Here is a 21319-nt window from a genome sequence, read left to right as displayed (position 1 = left end):
TTCCACTACTGGTTCTCCAGAACTGGTCAGAACCTGCTGAAACCCACCTCTGATGCAGAGTGTTCCAATGGAACTCAGTTCAGTGTGACCTCAGCTTGTCATTGTGTCCCTGAGAATTGCTGCAGATTGTATCATCTCTTTGTACCTAGGAGCTGATTCTACCAGCAGGACAACTGATGATATGTAAGGGGAAGTATCTTCATTCACTTCCCTTGTGTCTGTTTTCCCACTAGTCTAGTCTTAGTTAAATTAATATCTGTGTTTAACAGACCCTACAGTCATGGAATTTCCTGTGGTCTCCTATCCAAATATTTTCCTTAACTTTTCTAGTTTACTTATAGATCAGATTTATACATCAGACTGTGACACAATAAAAACAATTCCTTTTCCACACACCTCATACAGAGGAAAACTGTCCCTAGGCTGTATCTGGCATTCAAATCTTTGAGGGCTTCCAAAATTACAGAAGCAAAATTGATATAAAAACATTTTTTAAAAAAAAAACACCGTTCCCGTGTTTTTATGTGTATGTTTTTCATGTGTGAAAGATAATAGTTTTCCTCTTTTCTGCTAAAGGTACTTAAATTACTTCCTTTTTTTTTTAAAAAAAAAAAATCCTTTCCCAATATATTTGGTGAGACATCAACTCCCCTTCTTGTGTGTCCTGGTCTCTCCCTCAGCAGCCTGGTTTTAAAAAAAGGTTTTTTTTCTTCCATCAGATGGATTTTGAAACTATGATCCAGGATGCTCGTGAAGTCTCTGATTTAGCATCTTAACCCAGTGATTCCCAAACCTGAGTAAATTATCCCAAATTTGGTAAAAGCCACAATGACACATGAACCTATTTTCTAATCACAACAGGAAAGTTTAAATAAGAACTCTCTGGTAAGTGGTGAAAAAGTCTTTTTGATAGGAGGTTTTGGGGCAACAAAAGAAAAAAGTGTGGGAGCTCTGCTTTAAGAGCTGCAGTGGTGGGATTCAAATTTTTAAACAACTGGTTCTGTGGGCATGGCTTATTTGGGGGCATGGCTTGGTGGTCATGTGACCGAGTGAGCGTGGCTAGCTGGTCATGTGACTGGGTAGGCATGGCTATGTGCATAGGGACTAGTAAAAGGGCTGAAAAAAGTGGTTTCTGATGACCATTTATGATTATCCTCATATTTATGCCTGTTGCAGCATTCTTAACAACCAAAATGTTGTAATTCCTTATAGGATTAACCCTGTAAAGTGGGGAAAGAAAACAAAAGATTTCTTCTAACAACCGGTCTCTGAACTGCTTAACTACTTAATAACCGGTGCGAACCAGTAGAATCCCACCCCTGAAGAGCTGAAAGGTTACTGTCTACTATCCCTTTCCATGCTAAGAGTCAAAGCAATGCTTGTTAGGAAAGAAAGCATATTCAAGCTCTTGTCTGTAAAGGTGGATGGAGATCACTAGTTGAACTGGTGTCTTGTGTGATTTCATATATGGCGAATGTGTCCCATCCTGAAGAGTTCCTTGATTTGCTAATGTGTGAGATTAGATGGAGATGTTGACTTGCACCAAAGCGGTTTCAAGATGATGTGACCTTGTCTTTCCTTCATGTGTGGTCCAAACCTACCAACTAACACGGCATCAAATCCTCATGACCAAAAACTAACTCATACTTGACACATACTTTGGCCTTTTGCAGTCCAAGGAACAATGTGTTTTCTTGACTTTCATTTGTATAATTGGAGTGCAGAATTGCACAGGAAGCAGCCAGGAGCACCAAACCATTACGTGCTATGTTAATTTTTGTATTAGCATGCCATGTGATACCAGCTGTTACAGTTTATAAGTTATGGCTTAGCTTGTAGCCTGCTGTACAAAGTCAACTGTGGCTTGTTCAATAACACACAGTTTAGAAAATATGTCTTAATACAATGCTTGAACCCTGGTAATTTTAACACAGCATCATCTTCTTCCCCTGTGGTTGTAATTACTATTGTGCAAATATGAGGTATAACTAGTGATTTTTTTTTTGTAGTTTAAGTTTAATATTTTCACATTGTTCAGTGACTCATATAATGACATACAATAGTAAGAACATTTATATTATGCCTAATGGCATTAAATTTATCTCCCATATATCATGATTTCAGAGATAGATTAGTATTTGGTTCCTCCAGATTTCAGGAAACAATTGCTTAGAAAATTTACACGCATAATTTAGATTTAGCTACAGAACTGCCAGATAATCCAGAGCTACCAATATGGTACTGCTTCCATGTTAAATTGAGATCTTAGTCTAAGAAAAGTGTAGTGCTGCTTTGTCAGTCATGATGTGAAGGCTGCAGTCTTTCCTTCCAAATTGCTTTCTAGACGTTCTGCTTCAAGGTTCAGGGCTGCTTTGAGGCTGCTTTGGGTGGGCTTGGTATGGCCTTTTCACAGACATAATAGCTGTCGGATGAGCAGATGTAATCATTCCATTCACCATTAATCCAAAGCTGGCCACAGTCCTCATCACGACCCTGGTAAGTGTTGGGTTCACCTGTCTTCCAATTCCTGAGATGGAAGCAAGAGATGGTGCATGTTTTTTTTTTTTTATCCCAAATAGTCAAAAAATAATCTCAAATTCAATAAACGTATTTCTAGAGCTATCAAGCTATTGTTTCCTAAACATTTCTAAATAGTAAACATTTTACTGATAAATGTTTCTAAATGAAAGTGGAAATTCCTCATGAGCCTCACAGCGAAATAGATTTCCTAAATGGTATAGGCTCCAAATCACCTTGCCTGGAAATAAATGGATTTATGTGGCCTATTTTAGGTCATGTGATTATAGGGTTACAAGTCTGAAGGATGTTGAGGGGCATTATGTTGCTATGAGTGATTGCTGGTTGAGTTCACATGTCATGTTAAGCCAACATTAAATCATTTTATAGCTTGGTATGATGTTTGAAGCCAGTCTTTCACTTATTATTCACTTATTATAAAAAGAGCCACGGTGGCACAGTGGTTAGAGTGCAGTACTGCAGGCTATTTTTGCTGATCACCGGCTGCCAGCAGTTTGGCAGATCGAATCTCACCAGACTCAAGATTGACTCAGCTTTCCATCCTTCCGAGGTTGGTAAAATGGGGACCCAGATTGTTGGGGGCAATAGACTGACTCTTTAAACCGCTTAGAGACGGCTGTAAAGCACTATGAAGCAGTATATAAATCTAAGTGCTATTGCTATTGCTATTCTGCCTTTCAGAATTCAGAGATATTGGAAAAAACTGGAATTGAAGTTGAATTTTTGCTTCATGATGGGTAAGCAAATGGTAGCCATTCAGTTGGTGATGAACCACAGTTCGCAATATATCCCTCAACCTTGACAGTGCTGGCAGGGCAGCTGGGAGGTGAAGTTCAGCAACAGTTGAAGAGCCATGTGTTCCCCAACTCTGCTAACAGCAACAGCAGCAACAACAACAGGAGCCTTGGTAGTACAGTGGTCTAAGGCACCCTGTTATTAAGCTGGTTATTAAGACCAGCTGCCTGCAATTACTGCAGGTTCGAATCTCGCCAAGGCTCAAGGTTGACTCAGCCTTCCATCCTTTCTAAGGTAGGTAAATTGAGGACCCAGTTGTGGGGGCAATAAGCTGACTTTGTATAAATATACAAAAGGATGAAGGCTATTGCTGAGCACATTGTAAGCCGCCCTGAGTCTCCGAAGAAGGGCGGCATATAAATCAAATTCAACAACAACAACAACAACAACAAACAACAACAACAACAACAACAACAAATATTCAGTGCTCACTGAAAGCCGTTTCTGTAATTACTGCCATCCAACCATTTCCAATCTCCTTCCATATGTTGGTCATGGAGACCGATCCAAAAACGTTCATTTCTGGTCCGAGTCTGTATGAAATTCTGCAAGAGAAAAATCCAAGAAATTTGAATGATGGCATTTGGACTGTGGCAGTGCAAGAATAAAAATGCTATTTCCTTTGTAACCATAAAACAGAAGAAAGGAGAAAAATGGCACTCGAGTTACTTCTTATTGTTGATCAGGAATCTGATGAAATTGATGATTTCTCATATGTTAAGATGGCAAGGCTAAAGTTCAGGCCTCAGCAGTCGTTTGAGGCCAAGAAAAGTTTCACGGGAAACCACTAGCCTAGGGGTTAGGCATGTGACCAAAACCACAGAAGGCATGCTTGACTATTTTTATAATTTCTATATTTCTATACCTTACTTATCAATTGTGTGCCAGTGTTTTCTTATGAAACTAAGTGAAAGCAAAGAAATGTATAAATATCTGCCTCACACTGTCTTCAAGGTTCCTCCACCTTCAGGAAGATCGGTCTTTATTCAGCTGAATAAATGCATTTGACTTATTAAGTCAAACCCAGATTCAGTCTTTTATTTTTCACCAAGTCACACCTGCAAACCTGCATAACATGATAAACTCTAGAAGTGAATGCCATCTGAACCAGAGCAAGGCACCCAAGATAGGAAACAAATGATACCTTAGTTTTATTCATGCTTGCTATGTCCTGGGAGGAAAGTTTACATCAAATTTGTAGGTATCCCATCTTACCTGTTTTCCAAGACTATCAATGATGACCAACTGTGATTGTTTGCGTTCACAGTCTGCCTTGGCGTCATGCCAGGGAATTGACTTCAGGGAGAAGAAGTAACACTTTCCACCAAAATATTCCCATTGTCTAGTGTCAGCACCACATGGGAACACTGAGCAACAGGAGGAAAAAAAAATAAAGTCAAAAATTGATATTGGTTTGGCTTGACAATGCATGCAAGATCAAGAAGACTTTTCTGATGATAAGGACTGATAAAAACAAGCTGCATAGGCAAAGCTAGATATGTCCTGCAGAGACATGCACTAAAGTAGTACTGTTTTTTGACCTTGGTCAGCAGAATTGTCAAAAATAAAGAAGGAGAAGGAGAAGGAGAAGGAGAAGAAGAAGAAGAAGAAGAAGAAGAAGAAGAAGAAGAAGAAGAAGAAGAAGAAGAAGAAGAAGAAGAAGAACCTGGAGCAGAATTGCCCCATGAAGTAGAGACCAGAAAGGGAACTATAGAAACTTACAGTGAAAGTCGTGGCCAAAGGGATCCTTTGAAAAATTGACTGTCATCTTGTTGAGTTCAGATGAAATTGTTGAGACTAAGATTGTAAAGGGAAGGGAAAGAAATGCACGTTAGAAACCTTGCAATGTCACTCTTTATAGTAAGAACAGAATCTCAGAAGCTGCTCTTGTAAGGCTGTTTCATTTTGGTCACTACAGGATTGTTGCTACTAATGGCCTTTGGAATCTTCCTGGAATAGAAGCCAAGCAAATAAAGCCCACCTCAGAATCTGTTCCAGTTGGATAGCCCAACATCATTGGGACAATGGTTTCAATGTTTCAGTGGAAACAATCTCCAAAGTTCTACTTAACTATGATTTTATTAATGAAAATGGTGCACCTTACACACTGATTTGATACGACTTTTCCCTGAAAGATGGCATTTATCTACAATAATACATAAGAACAGAACTGCTCAGCAACAAATCCTATACTTTGTTGTATAGTACCGTTCTGCAATAGCTATTGTATACAACTGTAGTAACAAAGAGCAGTGGGAATGGCATTGGAGAATGAGAAGGAAATGTCATTGTGCCAGGGAAACTCAGTTTGTAATTATAAAATTCTACCAAACAACAATACCAAACTGAACAGAACAGCTGTTGGCAAATTCTTTGCAAGGTTAAAGCTGTATTTACATTGCAGATATGTATTAGGTACCAACTTTCATATATCCCCAGACTGCCTGATCTGGCTGTGCTGGCTGGAGCAACTGAGAATTAAAATCCAATATAACTGGATGGCTCTAGATCAGGGGTGTCAAACTTGCGGCCCGTGGCCCGCAGCCCAGATGTGTCACGTGCTAGCCATGCCCACCCCCATTTTAGCGAAGGGGGAAAAAGTCGTGATACGTCACGTGATGACAACATGACAACACAGGCTGGACACCCCTGCTCTAGATTGAGGAAGACTGATCTAACCTTAGGTAAAAACAGTGGATTCCTTTTTTCTGAGTCTGTGTCTGTTGTGCAAGGGGAGGTTGCGTTTTATGTGTGGGAGATCCACCTCCTGTTGCCTTCACTTCCTGCTTCTTTGAGGCCATCCTGTCACGTAGGCTAGTTTTACTAAAAAGGGAAGTTCTTCTTCCTCTCCCACCTCCACAAAGACTTCTAAAAAAGTCCCCCAGATTTAATCAAATAAGAACCAAAGTAAAGCAAAGTCCAGTATTGAAAAAGGAGAAATTTCTCTCTTATTTCTCTTGTTGCAAGCGAAGCAACTTCGTATCAGTTTAGAAACTTTGTAACAAAGCAAGATGAGTTCAGCAATCCACACTCACCCGCTCGTTAAGTCTGAGGCTAAGCGCCATGTTTTTACAGTTCACTTTCACTCATCCGCATTTTTTCACTCAGATTAAAAAGCCAAGAAAACTCTAATACTTGCGATTCCGAATTTCAGGGTTCAAGTAACAGTATGCTGCTTATTAAGGCTGGTTCCTTTTCTTTCAATTAAAAGTTTCCTGTAGCCGGCTTGTTCTGCAGAAGCAGACTTGTCCCACGCCGCCCGGAGTTCCAGCAGGTTGAATGGGAGCCGCTCCTGTTCCCTCCCCAGAAACTATTCCCTGGGGGGGTTGCAGGGGCTCAACCTGGACCCTGCGATCTCTCTTCAAAAATCCTAAAGATTTTTGAAGTTTTCGAGCCGCTTCTTCGTTGCGAAGCGGCTCTACAAGCGGCGGGGCTGGCGGAGCTTCAAAAGGCACCGCCGCCGCCGAAGACACGGAAACCGGAAAAGATTTTGATATGGGAGATTTAAAAGAATTTATTTCTAAAACTTTGGATGATAAATTTCAAAAATCACATCAGGAATTTATGCAGGAAATTAATGAAGTTAAAGACATGGTGAAACAGAATCAAAATAAGGTGACCAAAAAAATATCAGAAGTGGCGTCTGGCCTGGCAGAATTTATTGGGAAAGTTGATTTTAAAGTTGAAGAACTTAAATCAGAAGTTAATGTTAAGATGAAAGACAATGATTATAAAACTGATGAAGTTGATAATAAAATGCAGAGAATTGAAGATGAGATTGTTATGATACAATTCCGGGCGATGGAATTTGCCATACGGCTTCGGGGAATTCGAGAGGAGGAGAGACAGGATTTGAGACAAGTTTGCTCTGAAGCCTTGGCTAAGATTTTACAAGCTAATCCTGATTTGGTATTTCATAAAATAGATAAAATTTACAGAGTGAACTCTTGGGTGGCCAGACAAAGACAACTGCCCAGAGATGTGGTCATATACTTTACCGACAGAGAAATTAGAAATGATATCCTGCAAAAATCTTTTCATACTTCTGTACAAGTGGGGGGTTCACAACTTGAAATTTTTAAAGAATTACCTCCTAAAATGTTGAAAGTTAGAAAAGAATTTGATTTTCTTGTTAAGGAATTGAAAAACTTACAGATACCCTTCCGGTGGGACGCACCAGCTGGGATAATTTTTAGATATAAGGGAGAAGGATATCGGTTGAATACCGTGGAGAAGGCACAACACTTTTATAGTACTATTCTTAAGGAAAGAACACCATCTCCACGTACATCTACAGTTTTGGAGATTAAGGAGAGTGAAGAGAGGCAATTGAAAGAACAGTCTAAGCAGGAATTAGAAATAGTGCAAGGTGCAGAAGGAGGTTTTCTGAGTGAGCCCTTGTTGGATTCTTCTCCAATTTTGGATTTGATTCAGTTGACTGAAGTTAAAGATCAACGTATAACTAGAGCTCAATCCAAGCTACTTAAACAAAAGCAACAACAACAACAGGAAAGACAAGACAAGAAGGCAGTTAAGAGTACCGTACAAGAGAGTGGCGCTATGGGAGGAGCGAGATCGAAGCTCTCGGATGAACTTCAAATATTTTGCTCTGCGCTACAGAAAGAGGCTGATGACCTTTAAATGTCTATCTTGGAATGTTAATGGGTTGAACTCAGCACAGAAAAGGAAGAAATTATTTACATATTTGAAACAATTTAATAATGATATAATATGTTTACAAGAAACGCATATCACAACTCAAGATCAAAAATATTTGATAAATCCAAAACTAGGAGCACATTATATATCTTCAACTTCGCAGAAAAAGAATGGTGTGGTTATTTATGTAAATAAAAAATTAACAGCGAAAGTTATAGAAGCAGATCAAGATGGTAGGTTTGTAGCAATTGAATTGCTTACAGCAAATGGACAAATTCTTTTGATTGGAATTTATGCTCCCAACCAACAACAGGACTATTTTTATAAGATGTTACATACTAAAATATTGCAATGGGACTATAGATCTATTTTAATTATGGGAGACTGGAATGGAGTAATTGATTCTAAACTAGATAAAAAGAGCTTGGCAAAGTCTAGAATTAGACTACCACAGACTTTTTTTGATATGAAAGAAGATATGGAATTAAAAGATGTTTGGAGAATACATAATCCAAATGAATTGGATTACACTTTCTTTTCTGATAGACATAGATCCTTTTCTAGGATTGATTTTATTCTGTTGTCAAATGATCTACTTGTTAAGACAAAAAGAACAAAGATTTTTCCAAGAACTTTGACTGACCATAGCCCTGTATGGATAGAAATTGAGATGGATAAGGTTGAGAGACGTTCTTGGAGATTAAATGAGAACTTGTTTAGATATGAAAAAAATACAATAGAACTTAAAAAGCATTTGAAAGAATTTTTTGAAATAAATTTGAATAAAGGTACCCCAATTGAAATTGTTTGGGACGCAAGTAAAGCTTATATGAGAGGGGTACTTATCTATATGAATTCTAAACATAGACTGCTCCGACAAAAGAAAAGATCTGAGTTGGAAATGGAAATAAAGAATAAAGAACAGTTACTTATTAAAAACCCATCAGATGAAAGAATACGAAGTGCTATAAAACTTTTGAAAGATCAATTTCAAATGCTTATGGCGGAACAAGTTGCAACAAGCCTACAATACGCGAAGCATAACACATTTTGCAACGCTAATAAACCGGGCAGATGGTTGGCTTACACATTGAGGAAAAAACAAAGTGCACGGATTATCGATCGTATTGATATTGGAGGGAAAGAAATCTTTCAACAAAAATTAATTAAAGAAGCTTTTGTGGACTATTATACTAAATTATATGCCAAAGAAGAGGTGCAGAATGGACTTATAGAAAAATATTTAAATGATAAGAGAGTTACAAAAATTACCGATCAACAAAAGGAAAGAATGAATTATCTTATAACAGAGGAGGAGATAACAGCAGCAATTAAACAGCTAAAAACAGCCAAAGCTCCTGGCACGGATGGTTTGACTGCAGTGTATTATAAAACTTTACAAGCTGAAATGGTGGGACAACTTAGAGATTTATTTTGCAATATTCAACAAGGGGGTAAAATACCCCCATCTTGGACAACTGCTTATATATCTTTGATACCAAAAGAACAAGTTGGTCCTAAAAAACCAGAGAATTATAGACCAATATCTCTTTTGAATACAGACTATAAAATTTATGCGAAGGTATTAGCCAACAGGTTGATGCCAGTAATCCAAAAGGTGATTCATGAGGACCAAGCGGGATTTATTGAGGGTAGATATATGAAGGACAATGTAAGGCAAGTAATAGACTTATTGGAATATCTTGATAAGAATAAACAGATTCCTGCAGTGCTGGTTTTTTTGGATGCAGAGAAGGCCTTTGATAGAGTGGATTGGAATTTTCTACTAAAGACTTTAAAAAAGATGGGCTTTGGGGACCAATTTATACAGGCGATCTCAGCAATTTATCAAGAGCAAAAAGCACAGATTATTATTAATGGAAGTTTGACGACAGAGTTTAAAATTGAAAAAGGAACAAGACAGGGATGTCCGTTGTCCCCACTTTTATTTATTTTAACATTGGAAGTCTTGCTAAATACAATACGGGACTCTAAAATTTTGAAAGGCATAATGATAAGGCAAGAGGATTATAGAATAAAGGCATTTGCAGATGATCTGGTTGTTACCCTATCACAACCAATGGAATCAACAATCCTGATGAACGACATTATACAAGACTATGGTAGAGTTTCAGGTTTTAGACTGAATTCAAAAAAGACTAAAATGATAGTTAAAAATATGACACAAGATCGTAAACATGAGCTTGAAAGGAGGGCAGGTTTTGAAATTGTACCTAAGGTAAAATATCTTGGAGTTCAGGTTGCAGAATCAAACATGAAATTGTTTCAAAATAATTATGAGGTGTTGTGGCGAGAGGTTCAGAAGGATATGGAGACTTGGAAAAAGCTGCAACTGTCTCTACTTGGAAGAATAGCAGCAGTTAAGATGAACATTTTGCCAAGATTTCTGTTTTTGTTTCAAATGATTCCGGTGCTTAAAAGTGATAAACAACTGAAAGTTTGGCAGTCTGGTGTGAATAAGTTTGTCTGGAACGAGAAGAAGCCGAGAGTGAAATTGAAAATTATGCAAGATGTTCCAGAAAGAGGAGGTCTTAAACTCCCAAACCTACAGTTATATTATGATGCAGCAGCTTTAACTTTAACAAGTGATTGGTTTGGAAGTAAAAAGACTGGAATATTGAAAGCAGAAAGTTTTGACCTTGAACTTGGATGGCATGCCTACTTATTCTACGATGACAAAGTTGATAAAGTATTTAAAAGTCATATACTTAGAGACTCTTTGATGAGAGTTTGGAAGAAGCACCGACTCAAATGGGATTACAAAATACCGCTATGGCTGGATCTTGGTCATACTTTGTGGAATACAAATATAATGTCACTCGGGGGGTTTTTATACAAAGAGGTTCTTTTTACAGATGCGGGCAGATGGCAGCTGAAGACATTACAGACACTGTTGGATGAAGGGCTTAATCTAACTTGGTTACAATATAATCAATTACAATTGAGATGGCAAGAGGACCAAAAAACTGGTATTATGTTGCATGAGGAAGAATTGGTTAGACATATAAGAGAGAAAGGTCCAATGCATATCAAAAGGCTTTATAATGTTTTGCTAGAAAGAGATTCAGAAACTGAATTAGTTAAAGACTGTATGATTAAGTGGGCACAGAATTTTGAAGAACCAGTGATGCTGGAAACATGGGAAAAAATTTGGGTTCAGAATGTTAAATTTACACAGTCGCAAAACCTGAGAGAAAATTTTTATAAAATGTTTTATAGATGGCATTTAGATCCCAAAAAGTTGTCATGTATGTACCCTAATGTTCAGCCAAAATGTTGGAGATGTGAATGTTTAGATGCCACGTATTATCATGTTTGGTGGACCTGTAGGAAAGTTAAGGCTTTTTGGATAAAAATTTGGTGGGTCATGCAGAATGTTTTGAGGAAAAAAATTCAATTTTCTCCACAGTTGTTTTTATTGGGTATAGTTAAGGGTTTTACACGGGGTGAGATAAAACTGATATTGTATATGATAACAGCAGCAAGATTGTTGATAGGTAAATATTGGAAGAATGAAGCTTTACCCACTATCGAGGAATGGACTTTGAAGATGGCTAGTTTTGCTGAGATGGCGAAGATTTCAGCATATTTAAAAGACTGTTCACAAGAGACTTATGAATGGGAATGGAAAAGGTGGATAGAATATGTTCAGAACAAATACCAAACTAGAAAGTATCAAATAGCTTTTATTTGAAAATAATGTATTAGAAATATTTTAATGTATTAGAAATATTTTAATGTAAAGAGATAAAGAGGAAAAATTATACAGGGGGAGGGATGGGTTTAAGCTTGTTTACTAGTGTTACTAGTTATGAGTATATAATAGGGAAGTCTGGGGGGGGGAGGGTTAGGGAGGGTTAGGGAGGGTTTGTGGAGGGAGGTGGGGGGGTGAAAAAAGGGGTGAAAATCTAATTGTAAAACTTTTGCAATAAAAAAAAAACCAAAAAAAAACAGTGGATTCCATGTTTGAGTTTCCTCAAAACCATATTTTCATTCCCATCTCAGTACCGGAGAGGTGTATAGAGTTCATAAAGCCAGAAGGCTGCTTACAGGTGGTCTTTGACTTACAGCTATTCACTTAGTGATTGTTTGAAGTTTCAATGGCACTGAAAAACGTGATTTACAACTGGTTCTCACACTCAGAACCATCTCCATGATCATGTGATCAACATTTGGACACCTGGCAACCAGCAGGTATTTACAATGGTTGCAGCATCCTGGGATCATGCGATCACCATTTGCGACCTTCCCAGCCAGTTTCTGACAAGCAAAGGCAATGGGAGAAACTGGATTCACTTAACAGCCACATAATTCACTTAACTGCAATGATTTGCTTAACAACCATAGCAAAAAAGTTCATAAAATCAGGTGTGACTCACTTAACAATTGCTTTGCTTAGTAATGGAAATTCTGGACCCAGTTATGCTCATAAATCAAGGACTAATTGTATTAAGAAGCCTTCCTGAAATCTATTGGAGTACAATTCCCAAGATCCCTAGATTTAGTGGTGGGTTGCTCCCAGTTCTGTCCAGTTCTATAGAACTGGTAGTAAAACCGGCAGGAGGCTCCGCCCACCTGCCACATCATCATGGGTGATCTGCACATGCTCAGAAGCACACGCTCCCACTGCGAACCGGTAGTAAAGGTAAGTAGAACCCACCCCTGCCTACATTGTGCAGGGAGTATTGCACAAGTGGAAGATAGTGTTGAGAAAGGCTCAATGCTGCAAATTAGCTCAATGCTGCAAATTTATCCAGTGTTCCTTTTACACATAATTTACCACAAAGATCCTCCATCTTGCTTTAGAGTCAATATTCTTCTGGCCATTTGAGCCAAAAATCAAAGAGGAAAAACTGGAAACCTGTTCTGAGTTTTGCAGCTTTCCTTAGAAGTTCCCTCTTTTATTACATGAGATATTGCAAAACATAAAGGGGGAAAAACATACCTTTGGAGAAGGCCACCGCATAGCCAATGAAAATGAACAAATAAGAGATACCCAGTAGCACATAAATTAGAAAGAATGATTTTGGGATCAGGTTTCTTCCTCCTTTATATGAAAAGAAAGAATGAAAATGTAGAAATGTTATCCAATTAATGGGTAGGAGTTTCTGTGGATATTCCTTATAGCAAAAAAGAGAATTGGCCTAAGCTGTGTGCTTTTTCAGACATCTTATATTTATTTCAACAATTTGGAGAATGAAGCTTTCATTAATAAATGGTTTACAGACCTTGTTTTGTAGATATACTGGATTCTATTCAGGTCTTCTTTAGAATGGGCAACCTTTTTTAGGTTAAGAGGCTTATTTTTAATAGCATGCTGGAAATTGCATTCCAAGTGGATGCAATTCCAAAAGCAAGTGGAAATTAAGTGTAGGTTGGTATATGTCCTTGATTTTTTAAAATCATCATCAAATAGGGGGCAGAAAGAGAGAGAAAGAAAAAGAGAGAAAGAAAGAAAGAGAGAGAGAGAGAGAGAGAGAGAGAGAAAGAGAGGAAGGGAAAGAGAGATAGACATAGAGAGATAGGGAGGGAAAGAGAGAGACAGAGAGGGGGGGAAGAGAAAGAGAGAGGGGGAAGAGAGAGAGAGGGAGAGAGAGAGAGAAAGAGAGGGAGGAAGGGGAGAAGGAAAGAGGAGGAGGGAAAGAGAGAAAGACAGAGAGAAAGAGAGAGGGAGGGAAAGAGAGAGATGGGGAGGGAAAGAGAGAGACAGAGAGGGAGAGGGAGGGGGAGGGAAAGAGAGAGAGAGAGAGAGAGAGAGACAAGAGACACAGAGACAGAGATAGACAGAGAGAAACAGTCCTGTGACTGGTGGGTGGGAGTGAGTGACGTCGAGTTGGCCATGCCTACCCAGGTTTTGTGGCTCCCGGTGTTTTCTTTTCTGTGGGGAAATAGGTCCAAATGGCTCTTTGAGTGTTTAAGGTTGCAGACACCTGCTATAGACAATTCCCCGGATTTTCTGCCAGGGACTGTGATAACCCATAGACTGAATACTTAGCAACTTATCAACAAAGCATCCACATCTGAACAACATTTGCTTAAGTCATTTTAGAGTTCCACTGGCATCAGGCCAGGAACAATTTAAGGGGTTTGCAGTATGTGTTTGAGAAAGATTGTATGTGTATGTACATATGTGCTTAAATAACCTTCTCTAGAACTTTATAACAAGTTCTTTTTGCAACACTATCCTAAAAATTGAGGCAGTTTGATATGGTGGTTAAGACCATATCTAGAAACCAGGCTAGAAACCAGGAGGCTATGAGTGCTAGTCCTGCCTTAGGAATAGTGTCAGCTGGGGATCCTTGTGTTAGTCACCCTGTGTCAGCTTTGTGAAGCAGGCAAGAGCAAACCAATTCCAAAACCACACTAAGAAAACTGCAGGGACTGGTGCAGGCAGTTGTCAGGAGTCAAACTAGCTCGAAACACATTTAAACCACCCTGAAAGATAAACTAAAATGAAAGTTAACAGGCCATCTTTCCAGGGCAAAACATGAAAGTCACAGTCCAAAAGTTCAGCTCTCTATTCAGCTCTGCTGAATCTTGCAGTGATCTGGAAATGTGCACAAAGCTGCAACCTAATCAGTCCCATTTGTCCTAATGGTAAGTAAATAAATGCCTTATTAACTGTCCTGCTGGAATTTGCATAATAGGAAAAATGGGCCTCATTCTGTAGTAATGAATATAGTTCTACATTTTTAGCTAGCTAGATTTTTTTCAAGAGGTATGACTAATTTACAAGCAAAGCTTTTCTAAACAATTAGCAATTTGCCCAACGGCTTTTAAAAAAGTAAATAATAGTCATGCTTATCCAACTCAAGGCTGGTTAATAACAGGATTCCATTGCCTTAACTAGATCACCTCTTTTGCTGTTATCTACACTGGAAGAACTCTTCACATGGCTGAATGAAGTCTTTTTGGTCAATGTAAAATACAGTAGAACCTCTGGTCACAACCATAATTCATTCCATAACTTTGGTCACAAACCGATTTGGTCATGACCTGAACCTAATTTTGGAAATTTGGCACTTACAAAAAAAATGGTGCGGAAGGGGAAATCGGCTGCAAAAAAAAAAAGTGCATTTTTTTGGTCAGAACCTGATTTGGTCGTGGTCAGAAGTGTCCGTGACCAGAGGTTCTACTGTATATGGCAGAGATCTGCAACTTTAAACACTCAAAGAGCCATTTGGACCCATTTCCCACAGAAAAGAAAACACCGGGAGCCACAAAACCCTTCCCGTGCCTGACTATTTCTTGAGCAGCCCCAAAACTAGCATATGTAGTTGAATTAAATGTTCTATTTTTCTTCTGAAATTTTTCTTTTCTTGGATTTATCCATGGTTGGCCTACTGTGGGTTGAAAAGCTCAATAATTGCGTGCCTGCGGGTGTCACACATTGGCAGTTGTGACGCATATTTTGAGTGACAGGGAGCCGCAGCAGAGGGGTGAAAGAGGCACATGCGGCTCCAGAGCTGCAGGTTGCTGACCCCTAGTATATGGCATCCTCAATCTGCATCAGGACCACATCATTTATCTTTAGTATATTACAGGTACTTCTATGCTACTGCAATAAGAAAAGACCCTTGGCAGGTAACAGAACAAGTAAAAGTCAAAGCATGCACAATATCAATAAAACAGCTGTTAAAACAATTGAAAAATTGAAACTGTACAATATATATTTGCCTCCATTTGTGTACAATGTATGCTACAAAAGGAATAAAAACAGAATAGCAATGTTCACATTAAGGGAAGGCTCTTTGAAATAGTTGGGTCTTGAAGGGCTTCAGAAGTACCAACGGAGGAAGTCAGTCTGATCTCTATGGGGAGGCTGTTGTTCAGTGTCAACCTCACTAGGTAAATTAGACTCCACTACAGGATAAAACTATTTTTATTCAGACTGTTATGTGTCTTCCTCCTTTTTACAGTTTTAGTGAATTAGGGAAGTGTCTGCCTGAGCTGCCTCTGAATGTTATCTCATAGTTTAGCACTCAAGCAATGCTTTAGTCTCTTTTGCCTAGGTAATAGTTCCTACAGTGGTGGCCAAAATTGTGGAACATCTTTTGGGAAAAGTGTATTTTGGAGGTTTGATGGCTAATAACACCACTTTTTTTTGGAGAGCCAAGTGAGACGCTGACACCAAGATAATCATATTCCACTACTGGAATGGCTTGGGACTACCCCAGATCTTAACCCAATTGAAAATCTATGCAGCCTACTAAAGAAACTTGTTAGTCAGAAGCGACAAAAAAACAATAAAACCCACTTAATAGAAGCAATCATTCAATCTTGGTTTCACATTATAACAGCTGCAGAACTAAAAGACTTGGTTCACTCCATGGGAAGACGTTGTAAGGCCATAATTCATGCTAAAGGTTACCCAACCAAGTATTAACTGACATGGTGATAATTTTTGTATATCTCGTTTTTTCTACGTGTTTCACTTTTCTTCTTTATACTGTAACTGCTATTCTTATAGCAAATCCTTCATAAAAATTATTGCATTACATTCTTGATTAAATTATCTTTCCATTGATATATAATTTTATGGTACTACTCAAAAAAAAAAAAAGTAGTGTTATTAGCTAGTTTTAGAAAATACACTTTTCCCAAAAGGTTTCCACAATTTTGGCCTCTACTGTATATATTTCTGTCAAGGTAATCTTATTTACTCTATACCAATATTCCTCAACCTTAGCAAGTTTACAATGTGTGGACTTCAGATCCCAGTATTTCCTAGCCAGCAATGTTGGCTGTTGAATGAGGTCTACACATTTTAAGATTGTGAGAAAGAGTTGTTTATATACACAATGTCAGCAATGCTACAGAAATGCAGCACCGCCTCACTTCAGCCCCCTGAACTTCTCATGTGGGATTTGGAGCAGCTTCTTCCTGTTAGAGCTAATTGATCAGGCCAGTATTGACCAGAGTAGGGAATCCTGAGGATACTTCGGTACCAAATCATATTGGGTGGGATTAGGAGTTAAGAGGAGCAAAAATTTAAAGTCTATTGCCACCCCCCTCCATACTCTTGATGCAGTTTGGAATTGTTGTGTCTAAACATGTCATTAAAAAAAACCCATTCATGCTACTGCTTGGATGCTGTGACCCCTAATTTTTCTTCAGATATTTCTAGCTAAAGCACCTATTTGTTATTTTCTGGCAGATAGATGAATACTTTAGATGAGTGGGAATTTGGAAGTTTCACTTCTAGCAACTTATTTATTTGAAACCTGGTTGCCTTCAAAGGAAAAAAAAAAGACATGGGATTATGTGTGGAAAAACAAATTAATGAAGGAACACTAAACATAAAATATGAGATGTCATATCAAGCAGGAAAATCACCTGAAATATGGAGCATAAAAGAATTTTAAAAACTGGAAGTGGAAAGATCTTTACCCAGTGCTGAAAAGGCAGCTGCATAGGTACCAGACAAACTTCTATCAGTTACTGTCATAAACATGTTTTACTCCCTGGTTGCCACTCACCACACCTCTTGAGTCATCTGGAAAAGAGGCTTCAAAAACCTGATTATAGAGAACCCAACTTGATATGAAAGCAAGGGATCCTCCAGGATAAGTCTATATTTCAGTTAGAAAGACACTACATCCTGAATGGGAAGATAGATTGATACCTTTATATGTCCGGAAATCATCTGCAAATTTTTCTTCATCCATCTTGGAAAGCTGTGCACCTTTTGCGTTATTTGGAAACACTTCCCCAAATAGGGACTTTGTGGTTTTGCTGAAATTGCGCTACAGAATAAATAAATAATAGTTAAATATTAGCTCAGGATGATTCTTAACTTTCCTGCCCTTCTGCTCATCTCTTTTTAGGATATACCCACCTTTCAAAACTTACTCCTTGCACCAAAATCACAATGTCCCCATATATGATGAATGGGAGAACTAAAAGAATCTTGCTAATGTCATCAGGTTTTCCTTAATTATATAAAAGGCCTATTCGTTGTTCTCATCCACCTAATTATAACTTCATAAGAGCAAGACTAGTGAATAATACCTTGCTGATTACAAAGAACTATAAACAAGCAAAGAATCCCACAGATTTCCTGTATTAACACTAGCATAGAGAACTGATTGGAACAAAATAGACATCAATGTAATATTGACAAATGTATTCACTGTTATAGCAGTAAGCAGCTCATTATTGTAATTTGCATTACTGTAATTTCAGAACAGGCACACATAGGTACAAAGTCATGGTTTGCTTAAGCATTTTTGAAAAAATAACATAATTGACTAATTTGGTTTCCTCAAACCAAAAAAATATAGATCACACTATGGGTTAATATGAATAGAAGTATAGCATACTTTGCAGTAGTGACCGGATATTTACAAGTGGCCAGTTCTTATTTTTCCAGGAAAGGACACAGTTGGCAAACCAGGTACAATTTGCTTACTTAGTCAGCCGAAGTTAGCAAAGGATCCAACCTAGATCAGAGGAAACTCTTTTAGATGTGTTCAAAATAAAAAGAAAATCTGTTTAGTGCAGATGACAAAAGTTTAAAGAACAAGGAAGAGGTAGAATGGTTCAGATTTAGTTTCGGCTCTGTTTTAGTAGCATCATTGAAGAGTAAGCTAGCAGCTTGAGCTGGATGGCAAGATAATCAGCAAATATTAATTTAGCTTGAATAAATTTCAAATATCAGATGAAAAGCATTCTAGCGGATGGAAGGATCTTGCTAACAGTGTGGTCAAACCTACGTTCATTTATCATGGAGAAATCCTAGAAAAATGGATGAAGGGCCAGACTACTGAAGAGATTAAATTTTATCTGTCTTTTAAAGGGGGGAAGGGAGATCTGCAAACCAGGCAGCCTGATAATATTTGGGGAGATTCTAGTTACATTAGTTAGTTGCTCAACTCCTGATGACTGCATGTGTAAATGCTGACCATCTCATTCTGTCTGTATTAATATCTTGTACCAAGGACAGTCCTATAATTTTTCTGATCCCATTCATCCACTTATCCATTGTCTTTCTTTTCCTCACCCTTACCAAGCAGAAACGTTTTCTTCAAGTTCATCATCCCATTGTGTCCAATGATGACCGATTTCCATGTGTAAAATCTTAAAGTACTTGCTGCAAAATGGTTGAGGGGATGCTTAGGAATGGAGCTTTTTTTCTATTTTTGTTTCTATTCCAATTTTCTAATTCCCATACCTCCTTAAAAGACATCTTAACTCCACTCTCTGATGGTATTACTGCTTTGGGTAAAAATGTCCCTTTAAAAAAACCAATTTTCACCTATCACAACCATTTGCACATATCACAACCAATGTAATTAGTTTCTTAATTTCTTTTCCATCTCAACTTCAAACTATGAACATGAATTTATACATAAATTCTTGATCTGATATTCCCCTTTCTCTTTCAGCCAGCAGTTTAATTCTGTCTTTGTTAAAAATAGATAAACAAGCACAGGAGCAAGAGGGTATGTCATTAAAAAATGTGTATATCCATATTTTAAATATATGTTGAATAAATATTTTATTTAAATACTGCTTTATTTAAAAATGCACAAGGTGCATTAATATTTTCTAAATTTTACCTAATCTCTATTTGTGTCTTCCATCATTAAAGACATTGTATACTTAAACTGAAATGGAAGAAGATATAATTACATGTTAGGAAATACCATTGTATTTTATCTGCAGTGATTAGTACCCCATTACCAAAATGGCTGCCCATTTCTGATAGCATGTTTTTATCTGTTGAAGGCTACCCTGCTCCGGCAGTTCATTCACCACTTTAGAAGGCTGGAACACCCCGTCAATGGAGTCAATGCTTACTATGATCTCTAACGGGATCGGCTTCTGCCACCGATAGCCTCCCACCGGCCAATAAGCTCCCACAGAGAGGGACTCCTCAGGGTGCCGTCGGCCAGACAATGTCGGCTGGTGCCCCCCAGGGGGAGGGCCTTCTCTGTGGTAGCACCTGTCCTCTGGAACGACCTGCCCCCGGAGATACGTAGGATCCCAGATCTCCGTGTTTTTCGCTGTGCCCTTAAAACTTTTTTATTTCATCAAGCCGGGCTGGCTTAACCTCCTCCCCCCTTAGATATTTTTAATTGTTAATTTGATTTTAGTTGGGGTGTTTTAAATTATTGGGCCAAAATTTGTTTAATTCTTTCTTTAAAAATTTTAAATTTTGTATGCGATGTTTTTATTCTTGGCTGTTCACCGCCCTGAGTCCTGTGGGAGAAGGGCGGTATAAAAATCTAATAAAATAAATAAAATAAATAAATAATTGTTCTGTCTCCCTTTGCAGACACACACAGATAGTTGCTAAGGAGTTAAGGAGGTAACAGGGGACAAGATCATAAATAAAGGTCTGTGCAAAGAGAGCTAGCCTGAATTAATCTATTTGTATTTCAAGCAATAGAATGGTACAAATTCCTTCCAAGAATCAAACTGTCAAGTAGTCAGCCAGTCCAAAAGTTAAGGGTTCAAGAACAAATAAATAAAGGAACAAAAGTCACAAGCTGGACTTCTGAACAGTTGTTTCCAAGGAAGACTGAAGGCAAAGCAACCACATAAAACTACACGCAGGTAGCTGGCTGCAATTAACCAGGCCTCACTCATTGCCAAGTGAGGAGCCTCGTTGACTGTCATTGCTCTGCTCGCTGCTTTGGGAAAAGTGATTGGGAAAATCATGAAACAATGAGCTGTTAAGACTTATTTTTAAAAAAGCACAGGAAAAGACAGGAAGCTAAGGAAATAAGAATAGTAATGATTTTTTTCTGTGAAGTTTTGAACCAGCAAGATTCTATTTCAAGGAGACATATAGTAAATATGCTATTACAGACCTCATGAGTCTAAAGTAGGGGTGTAAAACTCAATTTCATTAAGGGCTGCATCAGGGTTGTGTTTGACCTCGGGGGGCCGGGAGGGGGCATGGGGAGGGTGGGCATGGCCAGCTTGATGTCACTCAAGGCTCCATTTTTGGCCGTGACGACCTCCTGCAGCCCTCTGCCAGTGAAAATGGAACTCGGGGAGGCTATATGTGGCCCGCCTGGGTTCCATTTTGGGCCGTGACGGCCTCCTGCAGTCCTCTGCCAGCAAAAACGGAGCTTGGGAGGGCTGCATATGGCCTCCCAAAGCTCCGTTTTTGCTGGCAGAGGTTTGCAGGAGGCTGTCATGGGCCAAAATGGAGCCCAGGAAAGCCGTGTGCGGCCCTCTTGAGCTCCCTTTTCGCTGGCAGAGGCATCACGGGCCAGTCCTTCGCTGTTTCCAGGGCATGTCCGTTGCCCAGATCTAATCACTCCGCAGGCCAGATCTGGCCCCTGGGCCTTGA

The 21319-nt window shown here is 38.7% G+C and overlaps 1 protein-coding gene across 1 annotated transcript; it reads right to left on the bottom strand.

The window, feature by feature from the left end:
• Positions 1-1791: 1791 nt before the first annotated feature.
• LOC139310795 (hepatic lectin-like) lies at positions 1792-17723 on the bottom strand. The gene is made up of 6 exons (XM_070935025.1): positions 17639-17723; positions 12959-13060; positions 5056-5130; positions 4549-4700; positions 3766-3878; positions 1792-2527 (listed from the first exon to the last, which is right to left on the bottom strand). Exons 1-6 carry the CDS (start codon positions 17679-17681, stop codon positions 2362-2364), a joined length of 651 nt encoding a protein of 216 aa, XP_070791126.1. The 5' UTR covers positions 17682-17723; the 3' UTR covers positions 1792-2361.
• Between the last annotated feature and the right edge of the window lie 3596 nt (positions 17724-21319).

Source organism: Pituophis catenifer, unplaced genomic scaffold (assembly GCF_029215685.1).
Source record: "Pituophis catenifer annectens isolate HBS135680 unplaced genomic scaffold, rPitCat1.0.hap2 SCAF_2, whole genome shotgun sequence".
In the NCBI taxonomy this organism is placed as follows: Eukaryota; Metazoa; Chordata; class Lepidosauria; order Squamata; family Colubridae; genus Pituophis; species Pituophis catenifer.
Note: the sequence above shows the minus strand (reverse complement) of the source record. Positions and strands in the feature narration are given on the sequence as shown.

Coding starts and splice junctions, on each gene's coding strand:
- LOC139310795 (XM_070935025.1), bottom strand. CDS start 17,681: ATGGATGAAGAAAAATTTGCAGATGATTTCCGGACATATAAAG. Junction 3,879..4,548: donor TTGATAGTCTTGGAAAACAG/GTAAGATGGGAT, acceptor TTTCTCTTGCAG/AATTTCATACAGACTCGGAC. Junction 2,528..3,765: donor AATTACAGAAACGGCTTTCA/GTGAGCACTGAA, acceptor CTTCCATCTCAG/GAATTGGAAGACAGGTGAAC.